Genomic DNA, 22,828 nt, shown 5'->3' with positions numbered 1-22,828 from the left:
AAGATAAGTGGCAGATGCTATGGTGGGGAACTCACAACATCTAGGCTGGACATTCCCACCACAGTGCCAAAAAAATCCTATGGTGGACACAATGATGGTGCCCAGCAGAAGACAAGCCCATTTGGGGATGACTTTGGAGCCATCACCAATAACCTGTTAGCGCTCATGGATGATTTGTCCGTCAAGTGTCGGACTGGCCCACCAGAGGGCTGGAGGATCTTCCGGTGGGCCCCCAGCTTTAAAACCTGCACTAACACTGACTGACATGTCGTTTCTCACTGGTTCTTCATTGGTGGGCCTCCAGGATCAGTTCTTCTGGTGGGCCCCAGATACCACAGTTCGACCCTGTGTCCTTCTGCGTTATAGGGACAAAGATAATGGTGCAGATTCCATCATCTCCTCTTTGAACCCCAAGGAACATGATTATGACCTAATGGAGACCTACAGGTTGGACACCATTGTCAAGATCCGTGAGCTGTTGATCTTGAACTAGGACGTATTATGACTCGGAGAATATAAGGCACCACCAATTAGGTAGGTTATGAAACGTCCCTATTGGAGATATATTGTGGTTTTCCTGTTTGGTTAAAGAACTCAGTGTAAGCTGCCTGACCACACAATGGGAATTTACATACATGTCAGGCATTTAATCTCCATGACAGATGTGATTTGTATTCGCACAGCCCAAGGGCACCACATTCTGTTCTATGGTGCGGATTTTCAGGAAAGTCCCCAGGCTGGTCAGACATGACGGAGCTTGTAGTTACTTCTCTGGATCCCCATGTTGTCCCATACTATTGTGAAACCAGTAGACCCCTATCTGTGGAACAGGTGCAGACATAGTAGAGACGCCTTTCACAATATATCTAGCTGCTTTTGCACAGTGCTACGTCCTAATTCAGAAAAGTTCTGAAGAGGACAGGACTGGGAATGTTGGATTTCAACTGCCTGATCCTTTTGGTCTCCTAGGAGATAAGTCGCCACCAACTTGGCTTTTGATAACCCCCCCTATGTGTAGTATACCAGGGCTTACACATAATCCTCAGAACCAAATGAGTCTTGTATTTCCACCAATGGCAACCTTAGGTCTTGGTGGCTGGAGTGGAGTGACTCTTGGGATGCCCCCCGCAGTACTAGTGGTAATAGGGGGGAAGATGCAAAATAGTTTGGCTAAAGAAAGTCTCTTACATACCCCAGGGCACTTTCTAGTTACTGTGATGGTACAGGAGAATATCCTTAATATCCAGCTAGTTGCCGCCATGTAACTCTAGGGTGATAAACAGGCTGCGAAGCCTGAAGGGGCCCTAAAGTTCCTACTTCCCCAAATAGGAAGCATTATAAACAGCACTAAATAGTGGGACCCAGATTTTGCATGGAGACCGAGGAGCATAGACTTTTACATCCGGTGCCAGTCTGTGTCTATAGGCTGCTATGGCAAAAAGATCACTGGAAAACTGGGATACAGCCTATGGCTGTGGCTGTATCCCGGTTTTTTAGGCGGTCCTCCCGCTGTATCCACCCTCTGCACGGAGGTTTAAGACAGCGGGAATCATTGCCGAGAGTCCGGGTTCGTACGAACCCGAACCTCGGCAGGTTCGGACCATCGCTAGAAACTACCAAAAACACCATATTAAGTGGCCCTATTAGTTAATGTCCAACTCAATTTACAAACACAAGGATATGACAAGGGAAAATCCAAAGCCAGGTAGGTATCCATCCACAGACAGCTGTTTTGGGGTGTTGCCCCTCATCAGTGTGGAGCAGGTTTCTGGCTAGGTTGGAGCAGTGCCTAGTCTCTTGACATGTAAATCTATAAGCTCCTAACATGTAAATCTAGTACTATACATTGGGATATCATTATGTGTCAAATCTAACATACTCAGCTCTGCTACATCTGATACCATTTCCAAAAGCAGCCAAACCTATTGAGCCTTGATTGTGAGATTAGCCCCCTATAAAGGAAGAAGAATTAATCGCATGTTCACTATATACACTTTATTATAGTCATTTACAGGCAGTTCCATCAGTGCGGAGGATACAGTTCATTAACATCTTACATTTCATTTCCCTTTCTTCTATAATATGTCATGTAGTAAATATTTCTGCAGAATGTAGAGAGATAAATAATATCTGTCTGTATATACATATACAGTATATATATATATATATATATATATGTATAGCTGCCTAACACATTTTTAACGGAAGAAGATAACACTTCAGATCTATCAGTGAGAGGACTATGGGTCCTAATAGACGGGACGATCAATATTGTATATGAGCGCCGATCTGCTAGATCGGCGCTCGTTTATTGGGCCTATTACATGGCCCGATAATCGTTTAGCAAGGGCTGCACAGACATTGTTAGCGATGTTGATGCTGCCTTTGCCCAGTTTACATTACTTGTCCACGTTCCCGGTCTCCTCCTGCACTCTGCTTTCTCCCCTGCCCATGTGTTGCAGCTTCAGAGCGGTCTGTCTAAGGTGACAGGCCTCTTAGCCAATCACTGGTTGGAACCGCCGCTGCAAGTGATTGGCTGAGCGGTCTGTCAGCTCAGACAGGCCACTCTGAAGCAGCAGTGCGCAGGATCGGGGAGAAAACAGAGCACAGGAGAAGACCGGGAACGCGGACAGGTAATGTAAACTGTTTGTTGAATTGTCAGCCATCGGCCATGCATCACTATTACATGATGAGAAGGCCAGAGATGTGAATTAAGAAGATGAAGTATCACCCTTTGTGCATCTACAACATGTCCAACTTGACTCAACATGTCCAAGTATTACATAAACAGCCCATTGATTGAAATAAACATTGTGTAATGCATAACTGCAGCAGAACGAAACACTCACAGGTTCCCAGCCGATCGATGGTGATCCTATCAGCAGGATACTATTATAAAGATATAGTCCTAAGCCGACAACTATAGGCATGAGCCTGCATCTGACCCACTACCATCTGCTGCAAATCCCACCAAACCCCCCAAATCCTCTCAAGCATGGTCGATCAGATGATCACAATTATTTATCTAAAGGAGGTAAGTAGCATATACCTCTGGCAGCAACTTATACCCAAGAGAAACAAAGGATCGGGCTTGTTGAAATTCTTAATATGATCTTTCTTTAGACTAAGGGGGAGCTCAGGTTTCCTCTATATACATTAGATAGTTTTCTAATCCTGCCGAGATTGGTGATTTGGTGGGCAGTAGGGGCGTAACTACCACTGTAGCAGCCGGTGCATCAGGGGGACTAGTGGCCCACTCCTGCAATACACTGGGCCCCCTAAGCCATCATCATTTGCAGCACCCAGTGGCAGAGTGGGCTTCCTGGGTGCTGCAAAAGCAGTGATCTGCTTGAGTGTATTTTGCGCGGCTTGTCACTCACCATGGTGAACCATGCCAAGTCCATCTCTACATTTCGATAATGTGATACAGCAAAGAACATTTATTCATCATGTAAAAGTAAATTCACAGCAGACCCCCATAAGATGACGATCAACCCCAATGTCAGTTTTTTTGTGCAATTGCTCTGCAAAATGTGCAGTTACATAGATTCATGACTCTCATTGGGTAAATCGCCTGGCTAACCCATGGGATTAGTAGACGATTGCCCATCTCTGGGTGAGGTGACCAGCCTGAGAAAGATGCCAACATATGTATCAACACACCCAAGTCAAATGGCATTATACTGCTATTAAACTCTGATCCTTACTGAAGGACCTAACCCTGGTCCCAAACTGTAGTCACTATATAACATAACCCTAACAGGTATAAAACATTGTAAGTCCTATGAGTGCAGACCTTCACGACCTCAAGTCATCATCACAATGACATCTCACAAGATGTCCAACAACAATCCAAAAATAGTACATTTTCCATGTAAATAATAGGAACTAGGGATGGTCCAAACCTGCCGAGGTTCGGGTTCGTATGAACCCGAACGCTCGGCATCAGATTCCAGCTGTCTGCCTGCTCCGTGCAGCGGGTGGATACAGCAGGAGGACCGCCTGGAAAACTGGCATACATCCTATGGTTATGGCTGTATCCAAGTTTTCCAGGCGGTCCTCCCGCTGTATCCACCCTCTCCACGGAGCGGGGAGACAGCGGGAATCATTTCCGAGAGTTCAGGTTCGTACGAACCCGAACCGAACCAGGTTCAGACCATCCCTAATAGGAACCTATGAATACTTTCAAGCCACATTATATGAACACTATTCATTTTTGTGGAGAACATCATCACAATAGTCATTGCACTTTATGTAATATTGTGCAATTTATTCTATGTCTTGATCTTAAGTCATTGTCGGCTTGGAGAACAACCTCCATCCTTGGGTGAACCTTGATATTGTTGGGCTCAAGTCTTCTCTACGGGTTCTCATGGAGCGGTAAATGTTGTTATTGTTGTTGAAGATATGCGTGGAGCTTTCGGATGGATAATTCCTCTGGTAAATGTTCATTTGATAGCTGGTTTGAGGTGGAGGTGACCTCAAGGCGGAGTAGCCATGGAAGGAGTTCATCCTTTGAAGTGGAGATGGAGCTGGAGCTGGGGTTGGAGTTAGAGAAGTTAGAGGTGATGAGGGACGCTGGGAAAGTTGGGAAATGCTGGTAGTTGGGGAGCTGCTCAGAAGGTCTGAGGTGGTGTTTGCGCTCTCCTGGGTGCTGCTGTCCGTCATGGTGCTTATGACACTGTCCTCTCTCCTCAATACTGGCTTCATTGGGGCAGGAGACTTTAATCCCATCACCGGTTTGGATAAAGCGTAGAGGTGTCTGAACTCCTCATCGAATAACTCAACCACCGTTCCAGTAAACTTGGTCAAAAAGTTTCTGTGAACTTGTCCAGAAAGCCACGTGAAGCTAGAAATGGAGTAGAAGACATTGTTAGCGTCAAAATATTGTAAAAGTTTAGAAGTTAATTGTAATATCGGCTCCAATCACTATGACGTCAATGATGGATTTACATGTGACTCCAACTAAATCTACTACATCATCTCAAATGAGGTACTTCTGACAATGACATGTTTTTGATTGGTGGTGGTCTCGGGCCTGAGATCCCCACCATGTGTTATGTCGAAAGAGCGGGGGTGTTAAGCTGAATTCCATGAATTCTATGTTCACCGGGCCAAGAGAGCAAGTGTATGGGGCCAAATGTGTTCATCTGACAGCTATATAACGTGCATGGCTGTAGGTCCCAACCAGAATGACCCTAATGCCAGCAATCGTTTGGGTCCATTAGGTCCATGATTAGGCTAGGGCTTGTAACATGGAAGCCCTGGTCCTGGCTATTGCAGAACTAGTGATACTGAGCCTCCTCTTACATCTATTGTAATGCATGTTGGCATTGGAATAAGCATTACACAGACAGCTGTCTGTGTCATTAGCGCTGCAGCCGCGGCACAGTGGCAGGATGAGCGGTGATTAACTCTGCTACACTGTGCCTCGGCTGCAGTATAATGTCTATTATAATGCTAACAATTATTATTTAGACATCAGGGGAGGCTGCAGCACTGATGACACAGACAGCTTCCCCAAAAGTAATGTATATTTTAATGGTAACATGTATTATATAGACATCAGGGGAGGCTGCAGCACTACTGACACAGACAGCTCCCCCAAGTGTAAAGTCTATTCTAATGGTAACGTATTATATAGAGGTAACGTATTATATATCAGGAGAGACTGCAGCACTAGTGACACAGACAGCTTCCCCTGGTGTACTTAATATTCTAATGCTAACATGTATTATATAGAGCTAGTGACAGGTAACTATGTCAGGACCAGAACTTGTGCAGCCTTGCAGTTACCGACACAGTCAGTGGTGGTAGCAGAGAGATTGCGTCACCCCTTACTGCTGCCCCCTTAATGTGAAAATGTAAAAAATAAATAAAATAATAAATTAAAAAATAAATAAATATATATATATATATTAGATAAACATTTTGGTTAATAAAGTTATATTATATATAATTATAAAACTTTATTAAAGAAATTAATAAAGGAAATGAATATTTTTTATTTAAAATACTCCTTATGGACTAGACGCCTGTAATATAATAGATTATTACAAAGGAGAAAATTTGCTAATGCAAATCCTTAACCCCTTCAGACACCAGGTCCTGGGTATGACTGCTACCACTACATCCCCTATGGATTTGCATATGGATCTGCTCGGAGCAATCACATAATACCACAGGGAACAAAATGGAGGAGGAAGAAGAGGAAATGAAAATCCTTTCTCTGCACTTTTGAGAGTGTCCCCTCCCCAGTCATTGCCGACCTTTACAATATGCTGAGTATTGACACAAGAATGTAAAAGTCAAAGCACAACAGAGTCCTGTCAATGCCGGATAATTACGAACATGTAGGAACAGGGAGGCAAGATGGGGGATAATCTTATTGACACTTTACCCGCCTCTTACATTTATTTACCCTTGAGGGTAAACAAAGTCACAAGTGTTATTATAGTACAATGAAATAATAGGAACAGTTCAGCTTCAAGAAGTAAACACCAGAGAACCCATGGCGTAACTCGGAATGAAGCCCCCGATCCTGGCGCCAGTCACCCCACTGCACCGACTCAACATGGTGGTCACAAATAAAGGGAGCTCCCTGTATAGAGACTGATCATCCATCATCTGGCCACAGGACGGCCAACAGATTATATACACTCAGGGGGAGATTTATCAAACATGGGGTAAAGTGAAACGGGCTCAGTTGCCCCTAGCAACCAATCAGATTCCACCTTTCATTCCTCACAGACTCTTTGGAAAATGAAAGGTGGAATCTTGGTTGCTAGGGGCAACTGAGCCAGTTTCACTTTACACCATTTTTGATAAATCTCCCCCTCAGTCTCTATATCTTAAGGATATCCACTCCGGTTTTACCTTACTCCTCTCCAATAACCAGAAGTTTTGCTTACGGTAGTGATTTTTTTCTATTCTTTAGGTTGCATTTTAATTTGGTCTTTAAAATTTTAAGCTTACAGTAATTTATTTTGTGGAACATACAAAAAATATATTTTCGCCATTGGGAAGATACAGAATTTTTTTTATGCACATTTTTACTCTACCTATTTTGAGTACAGGTTTAGGCTATGTTCACACAAGGTCAAAAATAGAGAAAAGGCGTCTGCTTTTGCTATTTAAAAAAAATGTCATGTCAATTATTGCCACGATTTAACTCACTGCAATGCATTGAAGTCAATGAAAAGATTGACGTGCAGTGCACACAACTGAATAAGGGACGTAATCTGCGCGGACTTCAAAATAACAATCATGACAATTTATACAATTTTTGTCACTGTTCTTTCTCCATTTTTACTATTAAATTTAATGGACATTTCAATTAAGCCGCATCCAAAGACCAATTAGTCCACCTAAGGGTCCATTTACACAGAAAGATTATCTGACAGATTATCTGCCAAAGATTTGAAGCCAAAGCCAGAAACAGAGATCAGGTCATAAGGCCTGAGATTTTTCCTCTTTTCAAATCCATTTCTGGCTTTGGCATCAAATCTTTGGCCGATAATCTTTCTGTGTAAATGGGCCCTAAACTAGAACAATGTACGAACAGCAGTCAGGAGAGACCAGACAGCTAAATGACGTTCGTTAATTTAGACTCAAAATGACGGACGTCATTTTAAACGGAGCTGAAAAAACATTGTGTGAACATAGCCCTGTATGTATTTTTTTCTATTATTCTTAATTTTTAAATTTATGTTTTTTTAAGAAATTATTTTATGAAACTCTATATTTTGGTCCAATATGATTAAATGTATTTATTTATTTATTTATTTTTTTAATTGTAATATGATAAGTAATGCACCATGGCTATCCAGCAAATTAGTGGTTAAAGGAGCACTCCAAATACAGAAACAAAGAGGATGCTGTATGTGTATTAAAAAACACAGTTATTCCCAGAATTCCTTTTCTTTTCATATACAATGATTTCTATGTTTTTGGAGGTCATAAAACTACAAAAACATGAAAAGAACATCAAGTTCTGTTCCATTGTTTCCCCTGGTTATAAGTGAGAGAGATAAGTGAACTTACAGTAGGTTTGGCCGACCTCAAACCTGATAACTCGGATGTTGATTAACACTGCCTGGAAAACATGGATACAGCCCTAGGAGACCTAGGAGTCTCATCCTGGACATTTCCATGCTGCAGACTAAAGCAAACAACGGCCTAGTGGATGGGTTTAACGTTCGGCCGAACTTTCTGTAAGTTCGCTCATCTCTAGATATACTTAGGACCCCAATGCTGCAAGGAAACAGTGACGAGCATTGAGCTACCCACTGGGCTTTTGTCCCCATAGCAGTTGCTGGGACGACCTTCATGTCACTTAGCGATGGTGCATTTTGGAATCTTGAGGTTTATTATATTTTATGACATTTTTATGTTTATACATTCTTTTTTTTTTGCTCATGTTTGTTACCAGCCTCTGTGTCTAAATATATAATTGAACATTGGAAATTTTTTTAAATAACTTTTTTGGGACCCCAAGATTGTAATCATAGTGCACAGAGTTTTATGTCATGGTCACCTAGTGAATGCTGCTGCTCTTCTACTCATCATGGGAGGTCCCAACATTGGGATTAACCATGATCAACTGATCACCAGTGACCTTAACTGCAAAATCACCTCGAGAGGGTAAGATGGCCTTTGGACAGCCAATGGATCCAACACTAGTGACTTTTGCAGTGCTGGGGTCCTGGGTCTTAAAACCAGATTATTGTGGATCTGTTTATATAGAAAGAATAACAAAAGATTGTATTGTAAATGTAAAGTAAAATAAATGGACTGGGGTTCAGACTGTTTCCAGTAGACTGGCTGCATGTGAAATGGCCGTGGGGTTGTGTCTGTCAGCAGAATTCACAGTACAGCCTTGGGTGTGACATTGTAGCGTTTCTCAATTTTTATAAGGCAAATGCCCCCCAGTCAATGAAATTTTATCCATGTTCCCTCAAGATAGGAATTAATGATAGAATATGACTACTACTTGGCGCTCATCAAGTGACAACCTCATATCCCTCATTACAGTACTAGCTACTGTGCACTAGAGATGAGCTTAACTCAAGCATGCTCAAGTCCGATCGTTTGACATTTGATTACCGGTGGCTGAAGAAGTTGGATGCAGCTCTAGGGAGTCCTATGGTCTATGGCTGTATCCATGTTTTCAGGATTCCCTAGGACTTAAGAATGCTTGAGTTGTGCTCATCTCTTTTGTGGACCAATAATGGAGCCACAGGGACCCCATTACAGCTCAAGCCAGGTGGCTCCCATTGCAGTTTACAGCCACAGGCCTCCATTACAGCAACCATTTCTGCATAAGCCAGATGGCCCCCATTACATTTCCAGCCACAGACAGCCATTACAGCCTGAGCCTCTGTTCCTCCATTAGACTACATTCACACGTAGCATAAGTGGCAGGATTCTTCAGCGTGGAGAGAGGCGCGCAAGCCTCCCATTGACTGTAATTATGACAGGGAGGCTGGCGGCATCCTGCAGCGGAGAATTCCGCCACTTTTGCTACGTGTGAATGTAGCCTTACAGCTCAGTCAGAGGACCCTGCTACAGCACTAGTTACATGGTGGCCATGACAGTACCAGCCATAGTCCTCTCATTAGAGCACAACCATCCCCATGACATCACCAGCCAAAGGCCCCATGAAAGCAACTTCCACAGTGGTCCTATTACCGTGCCAGCCATAGGCCCCTATCAGAGCACCAGCCCTAGGGCCCCTATCAGAGCACCAGCCATAGGGCCCCTATCAGAGCACCAGCCATAGGCCCCATTACAGCATTACAGCACCTGCTACTAGGCCCTCATTATAGTGCCAGTGACAGTGCCCCAATTCAGCATCTGCTACAGTAGCCCATTATAGCCTATAGCTGTATCCATGTTATCCAGGACTCCCTATGGCTGCATCCAACTAACTAGCCCCCAGTAATCAAATGCTGCATGCTCAGGTTTGGACTTACCCAAGCATTCTCAAAGTTTGCTCATATCGAACATTGCCCCATTCCAGCTTTAGTTACATTGCCCCTAATAAAGCACATCCAAAGGCTCCAATTCCAGCCCCAGCCACATTGCTCATTACAGCACTAGCCACATCACCCCTAATACAGGACCAAACACAGGCCACCATAACAGCAACGCTCACACGGCCCCTAAAACAGGGCAACACTACACCAATGACCTGTACTATAGTGCCTAACCTTACTAACTCATAAATCACTTATTCCAACCAATAACCCGTAGCCTACTAGCCTCCGAACCCCGAAAATTGACTGTAAAATATACACTGTACATAAAATGCAAAAAGTTTTATAACTGAGGGGCTGAGGGGCAAACCATGTACAGAAAAAGAAGTAGCCAAAAATATGGCCAGGTGTCTCCTAGATCCCCCTAGTAAATGTGTGTCACATGTACAGGTGATCAGTGTAACTACAGCAAAGTGCAAAAAAAAGTTCAAATATTTCTTCAAAACAAAAAAACAATAACAAAAAAACATTTTAAATAAAAAAAAAAAAATCAAAAGATCAAAGAAAAGATGATCTAAAGATTGTATTCAGATGGAATCAAGAACATTCCGTCAGTCTGATAAGGGCCCCCCACCAAGACGATGAAATGTACTGATCACACAGATCTGAAGGGATAGCACGTGCTTGTATTCACGCCATACACCTGTACTGTAAATTAATGGAGGATTTATGTAATATTGATGGATAACCATGCCAGCTGCAGAGCCTACACCCCGCCCTGGCACATACCACCACAGTCCCTGCCAAGCTGCACAAAGCTTTTCTGGATGACAGCCAATACAGTGACATCTCGGTGTGGGGAGGCTAGTGAATCAGCAAGATTGAGGAAAAAGAGGGATTTAATCTACAAAAAAGACAAAAATTGGGATAACGGGAGAAGTAATAACGTATGAAGTGGAAATAGGGAGTGCACATTGTACAGTGGGGATGGGGAATCTGCGGCCCTCCAGCTGTTGCAAAACTACAGCTTTGGCTGTCCAGGCATGATGGGAATTGTAGTTTTGCAACAGCTGGAGGGCCAAAGGTTTCCCATCCCTGCTGTACAGGGTGACATGTGACCCAGGATCAAAAATTTGTCTCTGGGCAAAAAACAGAATAGGACAGCACTCCCCACTTGTACATATAATATTGCCATATAGTGACCAGATAATGATGTCATATACACACATAACATAACACACATAATAGCAGCCAACCAATCATTTACTACTCTGCACAAGCTCACTGGTAGCCAGCCTTAGTAAAAGGTTTATTGATCAGCCTATGAACAAGAAATCACTTGTCCAGTATCTGATCGCACATTTTGTGTTGGTATGAGAATCATCTCTAGTCCAACATAAATTTAATAGACTGCATGAATCTGGTAATTGTAAGCGAGACCCAGCTGCACAATTGATCGGGCCTTGTAAAGGTTCTGCAAAAGAGTGCCGATCTCGCTGATCAGCATTGGCTCTCGGCGCAGGATTGGGCCATATGAAATGGGATGGGATAGTTCATGCAAAAGATCCTGTGGACAATAATAATGCTTGTATTTGTATAGCGCCAATGGATTCCACAGCACTTTACAGTTTTTTGGTTTATCAATTTTGGTACCTGTTATTAAAGGAGAAATCTGGCCAAAATGTTTTATTAAAGTATTGTTTTGCCCCCAAAAGTTATACAAATCCCCAATATACACTTATTACAGGAAATGCTTATAAAGTGCTTTTTTCTCTGCACTTACTACTGCATCAATGCTTCACTTCTTGGATAACATGGTGATGTCACTTCCTGGATAACATGGTGATGTCACTTCTTGGATAACATGGTGATGTCACTTCCTGGATAAACATGATGAGGTCACTTCCTGGATAACATAGTGATGTCACTTCCTGGATAACATGGTGATGTCAATTCCTGGATAACATGATGATGTCACTTCCTGGATAACATGGTGATGTCACTTCCTGGATAACATGATGATGTCACTTCCTGGATAACATAGTGATGTCACTTCCTGGATAAAATGGTGATGTCACAACCCGACTCCCATAGCTGTGCGGGCTGTGGCTGCTGGAGAGGATGATGGCAGAGGGATGCTCAGTGTTCCTCCAGTTCCCTGTGTCCCTCAGTGTCCCCCTGCTATCATCCTCTCCAGCAGCAACAGCCCGCACAGCTCTGGGAGTCGGGTCGTGACATCACCATGTTATCCAGGAAGTGACATCCCCATGTTATCCAGGAAGTGACATCACCATATTATCCAGAAAGTGACGTCACCATGTTATCCAGGAAGTGACATCACCATGTTATCCAGGAAGTGACATCACCATGTTATCCAGGAAGTGACATCACCATGTTATCCAGGAAGTGACATCACCATGGTATCCAGGAAGTGAAGCCTTGATGCAGTAGTAAGTGCAGGGAAAAAAGCACTTTATAAGCATTTCCCGTAATAATTGTTTATTAGGGATTTGTATAACTTTTGGGGGGAATACAATATTTTAATAAAAATTTTCATTGGACTTCTCCTTTAATAATATTTATAATAATAACAATATAATATTTATTTGTTCCGCAGCGCTGTTTTCATTAGGGCTCACAATCTAAATTTTCCTATCTATATGTTTTGGAAAGAAATTGGAGTACCCGGAGAAAACACAGAAAACAGAGAACATACAAACTCTATGCAGATGTTGCCCTTGGATATGAACCCAGGTCCCCAGCACTACAGCCACCATGCACTAGCATAATACACTGCAAAACAGAACATCACACGATGAAGTCCCCTACTAGGGATCACTGGCAGGGTTGTATTTTTCCAAAAAGGAATAAAATGTAACAGCCATCAATGGTAAAAAGAAAAAAAAAAGTAAAAAAAAAGTTATGACTTTCAGAATGCAAAGACACCAAAACGAGATAGTACAACAAGAGGTTTACAATAACTTGTGGTCCTTAGAGATGAGCATACTTGAGTCCGTTCAAACCCAGAAGTCTTTGCATTTGATTACCAGTGGCTAAACAAGTTGGATGCAGACCTAGGGAGTCCTGGAAAACATGGATACAAACCTAGACCATAGGCCGTATCCATGTTTTCCCAGACTCACTAGGACTGCTTCCAACTTCCGACGAACCAGAGCTGTGCTCATCTCTAGTAGTCCTTTCAAAGAGGTGGTCTTCTAGGGAGATTTATATATATATATATATATATATAAACGTTGTTACTAAATACCGATTTTTGTTGTGTCATCTGAGAAAACTTGATCATATTTTCTTTCTGAAGCAACTTGTACGGTTCAGCATTTTTGGCATCATGGTGTATAGAAATGACTCTAAGCTAGGAACCACACCGCTTGTCAGTATGTCAGGGGAACATTCCAGGCTTTATAGACAATTTTTATCCTTATGGTTAATTCGATGAATCATCTTTTCCTTCGGCGAAATTATATACAATATTTGTTACTTTCTTTAAATCCAAGCTTGATTTTTAGCTCAAGTTACAATATATGTGTGGACATAGCCTAAAAGAGAACAGATTAGTTGTTCTGAGGACCCATGTGCCTATGTTAACACTGAAATGACAGGGCACAGGAGCCAGGAAGTTTTGGCATGGGAGACACAGTGCGGTCAGTACGGTCTGTTGGTCACAGATGACGCCCATTGTGACGTCCATTCCATTGTTTTCAGGTTGTCATAGTTGAAATGAAATATTTCATACTTTTTTTATTGCCCTGGTGATAATTCATGCTAAAAAAAAATCTAATTTATCTCCATCTGTCATACATTGACATTAATCCCCTAAAGACCAAAATAAATTTTTATTGTTTTTACCTGCCGACATTCCGTCAGTGATAATTTACTACTTGTACGCCAACGTGCTTGTATGAGTGCTTGTTTTTTGCAGGGTTGTTTGCTATGTTGGGTTCTTATACATTAGTGAATATAGAGGAGCTGTCACCGCTCCTGATCTGTCTTTTTAGCAAAGAAAAAACATGCAATGCCCATGAAATAACAAATTCTGGATCCCTGATTCTTTTTGCTCTGTGATGTGCCGTTCCTCTGTTATTCTTATTAGAAATATATTGCTTAATAGCCATCTGGGTGTTACCAACTGGGGGCGTGTCCCTATACAATCTAAAACTATCCAATCAGAGGTGACAGCTGACACTAAAATTATGTAGGGACACGCCCCTAACCTCTTTGCATCCATTTGGTTATTTAGTCATGTCTAATAGAGGAACGGCACATCACAAAGTTATAAGAATAGGTGATCCAGAATTGTTATTTCATGGGGAATAGAAGGATTTGCTAAAACAGAAAGGTCAGGAACAGCGACAGGCTCCCTTTAAAGGGGTACTCAAGCTAAAATATTTTTCCCAGTAATTGAAACACATTACAAAGGTATATAACTTTGTAATATGCTTCAATCACCTCCCTTCCCTATCTTTTCCCCCCTCAATCCCCCACAAGGAAGTGAAGTAAACGCATTCTTACCTAATGACTGTTGACCCCAGGCTGCTCTGTGGAAGCCATTTTGGGACAATGACATCATCAAGAGGGAGGCGGGTCTAAGCCTTGTTAGGCCAGCCTCCCTTTGTCAGATGACTCAGGTTGCTCAGCTCTGATTGGCTGAGCAAGCTGTAAGCCATCTAACAGTTTTACAGAGACAGTTAGACATCACAGGAGACAATAAAAGCATCATGGGGAAGCTCAAACCAGGAAGTAAAGAAAAAATGAAAACACCAACTGGAGCTTTAGGGACCTGCAAACAGCGGGAAATACAAACGGAGACAGATTTAGGAGGGATGGTAAATGTTTATGATTGATTGATTTTTTATTTTTTTATCAGCGACGGAGTACCCCTTTAAAGGGGTTATCCAGTGTTAGAAAAACATGGCTACTTTCCTCCATAGACAGTTCCGCTCTTGTCTCCAGTTCAGGTGTGGTTTGCAATCAAAGGGGTACTCCAGCGAAAATCTTTTTCTTTCAAATCAACTGATACCAGAAAGTTATATAGATTTGTAATTTACTTCCATTAAAAAATCTCAAGTCTTCCCATAGTTATTAGCTGCTGTATGTCCTGCAGGAAGTGGTGTTTTATTTTCAGTCTGACACTGCTCTCTGCTGACATCTCTGGCTGAGACAGGTCTCAGTTTTCTATGACTGCACATAGAAAACCTCTTCTGCTCTGGACAGTTCCTGTCTCGGCCAGAGATGTCAGCAGAGAGCGCTGTGTCAGACTGAAAAAAAATAACATTTCCTGCATGACATATAGTAGCTGATAAGTATGGGAAGACTTGAGATTTTTTTTATAGAAGTAAATTACAAATCTATATAACTTTCTGACACCAGTTGATTTGAGAGAAAAAGATTTTCGCTGGACAACCCCTTTAAGCTCTATTCACTTCAATGGAACTGAGTTGCAAAACCTGCACCCAAACTGGAGACAAGAGTGGGGCTGTCTCTGGAAGAAAGTGGCCATGTTTTTGTAGCGCTGGATAACCCCTTTAAATACCATAATTACCGTATTTTTCGGACTATAAGGCGCACTTAAAATACTATGATTTTCTAAGAAATTGTAAGTGCGCCTTATAGTCCAGTGCGCCTTATATATGGACCGGGACAGCTCCGGCCTCCATGGCGCAGATAGGCTGCCGAGCTCACATCTCCCCGCCACACAGCACAGTGCAGCGCTCCCTCACCTGGACTCCCAGCCCATGGCTCCGCAGGCCTTTCCTGCTGTCCCGCTCTCCCGCTCTCAAGGTGTCCCGCTCTCTCCCGCTCTCTCCAGCAGTAGTAAGCTGAGTGTCAGGGATGCACAGATTGTCAAAGGGATCCTCTACAGGCAAGGACTTAACAGGAGCGGAGGCAGGCAGAAATGGATGCAGAAGAGGGCCTGAGTGCTGCTGTGCTGAAGAGCTGTCTGCATTCCGAAGGGGAGGGGGAGCCCGAGTGGAGGCAGAGGGGAACTGATGCTGCGGCTCTGCGGCTAAGCCCGACAAGGGTCCGGGGGAGCCGGTATTTGCAGGCAGGCTGTTCCGATTGTTACCTCTGTCAGATGAGGGAAGAGTACGGGCTGCCATGGGCTCCCTGTGTGTCCCCGCTGATGCTGTGTGTGACGGAGCAGTCTGCCACACCGCTCCGCCGCCGGCATATGAGCAGGATGGAGGGGGAGCCGCAGGGACTCCGGCGCCATGTTGCTTTGACCGGGCAAAGGGGAGAGAGGCTTCCAGCTTCCTCCGTGCTTCCTCCGCCAAACTTATACACTATAATGCGGTGCGCCTTATAGTCTGGTGCGCCTTATATATGAACCTAGATGGCTTAGGCTAGGTTCACACTGCGTTTTCAGCATCCATTTAACGCATCCGTTTTTTGAAAAAACGCATGAAAAACGGATTGCAAAAAACGGATTCATTTGTGTGCATCCGTTTTTCCATTGACTTCCATTATAAAAAAAACGGATCCGTTTTTTTTGGCGGACCAAAAAACGTTGCTGACCCTATTTTTCTGGACGTTAAAAAAAACGGATCCGTTAAACGGATGCTGAAAACGCAGTGTGAACCTAGCCTTAGCAGTCTAAAATTGGAGGTGCGCCTTATAGTCCGGTGCGCCTTATAGTCCGAAAAATACGGTATCTTGATTAATTTCCTAATTATAATTAAGCACCATACTATAACAGCACAGGAGTTAAAACACCAAGGAAATGTTCCATACAAACATTTTCCTTAACATCTCATATTATGATAAGGCAGCCCTGGGTCTCCTCGATTTTAAATAGATTAGACAAAACTAAACTGCTGATAGCTCTCTAGTGGGCACGGGGTGCTGTTAGCTATGAAATCTTCTGCTTGGTAAGCCAATAGGAGCGCTACCGCCCCGAGCACCGATTCGGCCTGCCCCCCAATGATCATCAATGGAAGGGATGGGCTGGGGGCCGAATCGATGCTCGGGGCGGTACACCACGTAGGGGGTCTAACCTGCTGATAGTTGCCCTTCAAAGCCAGTGGGCCCAAAGCAAAATTTGTTTCAGGCCCCTCAATTATAATACTTCAATTATAGCACTGGCCTCCTCATATGGGGAAAAGAGATTTTATGGGTCCGCTGTGGCTCCTTGGCATGGACGCACCATTGCACCCCCTATAGCGATGCCCCTGACTCCCATCATGAGACCTTTGCTTTATGTTGTGTTGGATCTCTTACCTATGGTAATTTTAATACCACGCACAGAGGAGCAACTTGAAGCCTCTGGGGCCCCTATGCCTCATAACCATAATCAGTAGCGGTCTTGGGCACCACGCATACCACGCAATTGCGTGGGGCCCCCGACATCCAGGGGGGCCCCGCTCTGGTGCCCAAGACCGCTGCGGCTAACTATGTGCGCTCGTAACGAGCGCACATAGTTACAGGCAGCAGCGACACTGACAGGGCAGGAGCCATTGGCTCCCTCACTGTCAGTCACTCTTGTGGCCGCAGGAAGTGTTTTCCCTGCGGTCACAAGAGGCTGCTCTGTGTCTCTGGTGCCGGCGCTCGAGGCGTCACTGGAGCACCGGTGCAATGACAACGGGAGAGCGGCCTTATGTGACCGCAGGGGAAACACTTCCCGCGGCCACAAGAGGGAAGAGAAGAGAAGAGGAGACGCCGAACCCAGGTGAGTAAAAATGTTTTTTTTTGTTTTTCTGTGTGTGTTATATTATAGGGGGCCTATATAAAACGGGAGGAGCGCACAGGGGGGCTATATAAACGGGGGGAGCGCACAGGGGGCTATATAAACGGGGGGAGCGCACAGGGGGCTATATAAATGGGGGGAGCGCACAGGGGGCTATATAAACAGGGGGAGCGCACAGGGAGCTATATAAACGGGGGGAGCGCTCCGGGGGGCTATATAAACGGGGGGAGCGCACAGGGGGGCTATATAAACGGGGGGGGAGCGCACAGGGGGCTATATAAACGGGAGAGCGCACAGGGGGCTATATAAACGGGGGGAGCGCACAGGGGGGCTATATAAACGGGGGGGCGCACAGGGGGGCTATATAAACAGGGGGAGCACACAGGGGGCTATATAAACGGAGGAGCACACAGGGGGGCTATATAAACGGGGGGAGCACAAAGTGGGGGTCTATATAAACGGGGGAGCGCACAGGGGGGCTATATAAACAGGAGAGCACACAGGGGGGCTCTATATAAGTGGGGTAGTGCACGGGGGCTATATAAACGGGGGGAGCGCACAGGGGGGCTATATAAACGGGAGCACACAGGGGGCTATATACAAGTGGGGGAGCTCACAGGGGGCTATATACAAGTGGGGGAGCTCACAGGGGGCTATATACAAGTGGGGGAGCTCACAGGGGGGCTATATAAGGGGGGAGCACACAGGGGGGCTATATACAAGTGGGGGAGCTCACAGGGGGCTATATACAAGTGGGGGAGCTCACAGGGGGCTATATACAAGTGGGGGAGCTCACAGGGGGGCTATATAAGGGGGAGCACACAGGGGGGCTATATACAAGTGGGGGAGCTCACAGGGAGGCTATATACAAGTGGGGGAGCACACAGGGGGTATATAAAACTGGGGGCAGCACACGGGGTATATACAACTGGGGGCAGCACACGGGGGGTATATACAACTGGGGGCAGCACACGGGGGGTATATACAACTGGGGGGAGCACACGGGTATATACGACTGAGAGAAGCACACAGGGGGTCTATATAGTATACTGGGGAAGCACACAGGGGGGCTATGTATAACTGGGGGATCACACAGGTCTATATATAACTGCGGGAGCACACAGGGGGGTCTATATACCACTGGGGACAGCACACAAGAGGTATATACTACAGGGGGCAGCACACAAGTGGTATTTACTACTGTCGGCAGCGCACAAGGGGTCTATATAACTGGGGGGAGCACACAGCGGTCTTAATTACATTGGGACTGCACAGAAGTGCCTATATGCCTCACTACTATACTGGGGCACAGAACATACCTAATTATTAGGTGGGAGCACAGGTACACCTTTAATCTGTGGGGGCACAGAGGGGCGTAACTACTATATAGGGGTACAGGGGACCTAACTACTGTATGTGTTGGAGCCTAAAATATTTCTCTGACAGATTCTGGAGGGAAGATTACCAGCCGGGAGAAGACTTCAAGGTGGCTCAGGCTGGATGGAGAGAGAAAGAAAAAAAAGTAAAAGACGCTGATCAGAGAAGACGCCTCCTGTAAGTCACTGGATGTAACTGCACTCTGTTATAGGGTCTGTAGTGATAGGGGTCATGGTGTGGCAGTATTATGTTATGGCATCATTGGTAATATCTTCCTGTTTTGTTCAGAGCAGTTTTGAGGTGATATGTAATCTCTGTATGGTGGTAGGAGGGTTATAAGAGGACTACTGGGGGGGGGGGGGCAGCGCATGTCGAGGAGGGGGGGCATGGGGGGGCCCCAGACATGACTTTGCTTGGGGCCCCAGAAACGCCAAGAACGCCCCTGACCATAATGTACGGTAATTTATAACGCTAGCAGGAGCCTCTTTGGCCACCAGGGCCTGGTTATGACCAAATCCTCTGCACCCCCTGAGGTTACGTCCCTGACCACACAGAAGCTAGCCAGCGATAATGGGCCGCCTCCTGGTACGCTCCCAATAATCTCATCACTCGATATGTCCTCCGGTCTATTATACAGGTCTCTTTTTTCCCATCGCTCATACAACCCATCAGCTCTTTTTGTTTTGACAGGGTAATTGAGGTGTCAAGCCGGAGACGAATGCAAGCAAGTGATTGGAACTCCCTGATTGTGATAGCTCCTTGGCATGTCGCTCCTCATACATGTCACGCTAGCCTTTCCCAGCGAGCTGAGCACATGCACGGACACCGGCTGCAGAGCTGAAGATAAGCTGTGATTCTCCACGTTTCATAGGCAGAACAGCCGCAGGGTATGTGTCCTGTCATGCATGTACTCGGCTCTGCTGCATCCTCCCTCACTGCTCCTGCTATAGTCCGCACTGTGACTCAGACATAGAAGACTATAGATTGCTGATTATCAACTACAATATGGCTTCAAGTCAGGTCTGAGTATGGGGTCCCTAAAGGTCTATATTACCTATAGGGATCACATGTACCGGTGTATAGTGCCTCCATGTGGCACCATATCCATCAACTTCTAGGAGAAGAACATTTGAAATTTACCACATGGCACCATTTTTTTCCACACAGAAATATGTGGTATGGGAAAACAGATGTACTTGAGGCCTTAAAACCTGTTGTTGGGTTTTGTAATTTTTTAATATATACCTGGATATAGTTTTGTGGTTTATAAGAACAGGCCCCTAGAACTGGTTGGTCAGTTGCCTAGCAACAGCCACATATAACAGCAAGGTGACCACCATCTATGTGCTCAGGTTCCTCTGTAATGTGAGAAGGATATTCCTTTTGGCCATTTTACTTGACAGCAGTCCTGATTTGGCCAGGACAATCCTGAAAATCGGGTCATAAAAGTAGTGGGGTTTCTGTAAGCGTTGCCCCAAATGTCACCTTTAAAGGGGTACTCCAGCAAAAAATGTTTTTTGTTTTTTTTTTTCAAATCAACTAGTGTTAGAAAGTTATATAGATTTGTAAATTACTTCTATTTTATAATCTCAAATGTTCAAAATGTCCTGCAGGAAGTGGTGTATTCTTTCCAGTCTGCTCTCTTATTCCACCTCTGCCCATGTCAGGAACTGTCCAGAGAATTAGCAAATCCCCATAGAAAACCTCTCCTGCTCTGGACAGTTCCTGACAAGGACAGGGGTGGCAGCAGAGAGCACTGTGTCAGGAAAGAATCCACTACTTCCTGCAGGACATACGTCAGCTGATAAATACTGGAAGATTTGAGATTATTAAATAGAAGTAAATTACAAATCTGTATAACTTTATGAAACCAGTTGATTTAAAAGAAAAAAAAAGGTTGGATTTTTCCTTTAAGAGGGCATCTTCGGGCTTGGAGCTGGCATAGATTTGTTAGGCTGCCTCGCAGGGGTAATTTCAGATAAGAGCATATGGAACTCCAGAATGGATATATTCCCCCAAAGCATTTACAGTCTGTATATAAGGAATACTTGCTAGTAAAAGTACAACATACTACAACATACTAAAACAATGGCCATGCCGCATTCCTGCCCCACTAAATTATCTAAAACACTGATTAATATTCTGTACATGTTGTGGGTTGTTGGTATATGAAGCAATATCTCATTCATCTCAGTTTCATCCTGAGGCTTCCCAGCCCCTGACTCCTCACTTCTTCACCTGTCTGCTATAAATACCTGTGAGTGTAATGGAATTCTATATGAAACCAGGCTAAAACTAAGGCTGTGTACACACACCGTGTTTTGACTTTTTTTTTAAAGATGTTTTAGATGTCTTAAAAACAGTTTTTGTAACAGCTGCAAATAGCATTGTACCATAAATTGCAAAAATTCTAATTCAAGAAAGTTCCAACCACCAGAAAAAATCTAAGTTTTAGGCTATGTTCACACATAGTATTTCGGTCAGTATTTTTTAACCAAAAGCGGGAGTGGGTCAAATCTTTCTATTAAAGTTTTTCTATTCCTGGTTTTGGTAAAAACTAGAGGTGAGTGAAGCAAATCCGGCAATAAAGATTCGATGTGAATTGCGCTGTCAATTTGCTTCGTTCTGTGAACTTCCACCGATTCATTACGGAAATTTGCAAAAAAACAAAATGGCGGCCGCACATCCTCTCTGGAGTGTCACTGGGCGGGAGAAAGGGTTTAAGCATAATCCTTAGCTCCTGTCCAATCAGCTGCAGGCCCCTCTGTGATGTCAGCACCTCCCCCTCTATATAAGGAGGTTCGGTAATGGAGATGGCCAGTCAGCTGTGTGTGGAGGAGAGAGCAGGATGGCAGCAGGCAGTTACAGCAGAGCAAGGAGAGACTAACAGAGCGATATAGGGACAGAGAGGAGAGGAATGGAGGAAATTGGATGAGTGACCGGCTGATTTTTTATTTTATTTGTGATTTTCCGACTTTTGACACTTTTACAACCACATGCTTTAACAAATTCGCCCTTCTGTAATAGTCCCAGTATTGTAGCTACAATATTTGGGCTGTTGTAATGAAATTCGTTAAGATTCAGTTCGCAAATCTTAAGGAGTTTGACAGGAAATTCGCAAAGCTCGTGAAACTAATTTCCGTCTGCTTCGCTCATCTCTACTAAAAGCACTGACCTAAATACTCACCAAAATACTATGTGTGAACATGGCCTGAGACTCATTGTACCTGTAAAAACAGCAGTTTTTTTAATTAATGAGGTTAAAAAACATTGGGGGAGATTTATCAAACTGGTGTAAAGTGAAACTGGCTCAGTTGCCCCTAGCAACCAATCAGATTCCACCTTTCATTTTTCAAAGCAGCTGTAAGGAATGAAAGGGGGAATCTGATTGGTTGCTAGGGGCAACAAAGACAATTCTACTCTACACCATGTTTGATAAATCTCCCCCGTTGTGTGTACATAGACTTAGGGTGGTATTACACGGGCCGATGGGGGCCCGATAATACCTGTAAACGTGCGCCGATCTGCTAGATCGGCGCTCGTTTACTGGGCCTATTACACGGCCTGATAATCTTTTAACAAGGGCTGCAAGGACATCGTCACCGTTGTCCTTGCAGCCCTTGCTTAAACTATATACTTTACCTATCCAGGCTGCAGGCTGATCGTTGTATTTATTACACGGAGTGATAATCGGCCGAAACGGGACGATTATCGTTCCGTGTAAGAGTACCCTTAGGGTAGGTTCATATTACAATTTTGCTATCCGTTTAAT

The 22,828-nt window shown here is 44.3% G+C and overlaps 1 protein-coding gene across 1 annotated transcript in view; it reads right to left on the bottom strand.

Annotated features, from left to right (window-relative positions):
- Positions 1-1,976: 1,976 nt before the first annotated feature.
- Positions 1,977-22,828, bottom strand: part of FAM83A (family with sequence similarity 83 member A) — a 40,980-nt gene continuing 20,128 nt past the window's right edge. The window contains exon 4 of the mRNA XM_069957136.1: positions 1,977-4,849. Coding sequence (XP_069813237.1) covers positions 4,288-4,849 — 562 coding nt within the window. The 3' untranslated portion in view covers positions 1,977-4,287. The remainder of the gene's footprint in view (positions 4,850-22,828) is intronic.

The sequence above is a fragment of the Dendropsophus ebraccatus genome, chromosome 2 (genome assembly GCF_027789765.1).
Source record: "Dendropsophus ebraccatus isolate aDenEbr1 chromosome 2, aDenEbr1.pat, whole genome shotgun sequence".
In the NCBI taxonomy this organism is placed as follows: domain Eukaryota; kingdom Metazoa; phylum Chordata; class Amphibia; order Anura; family Hylidae; genus Dendropsophus; species Dendropsophus ebraccatus.
This window is presented reverse-complemented; position numbering and strand designations above follow the sequence as displayed.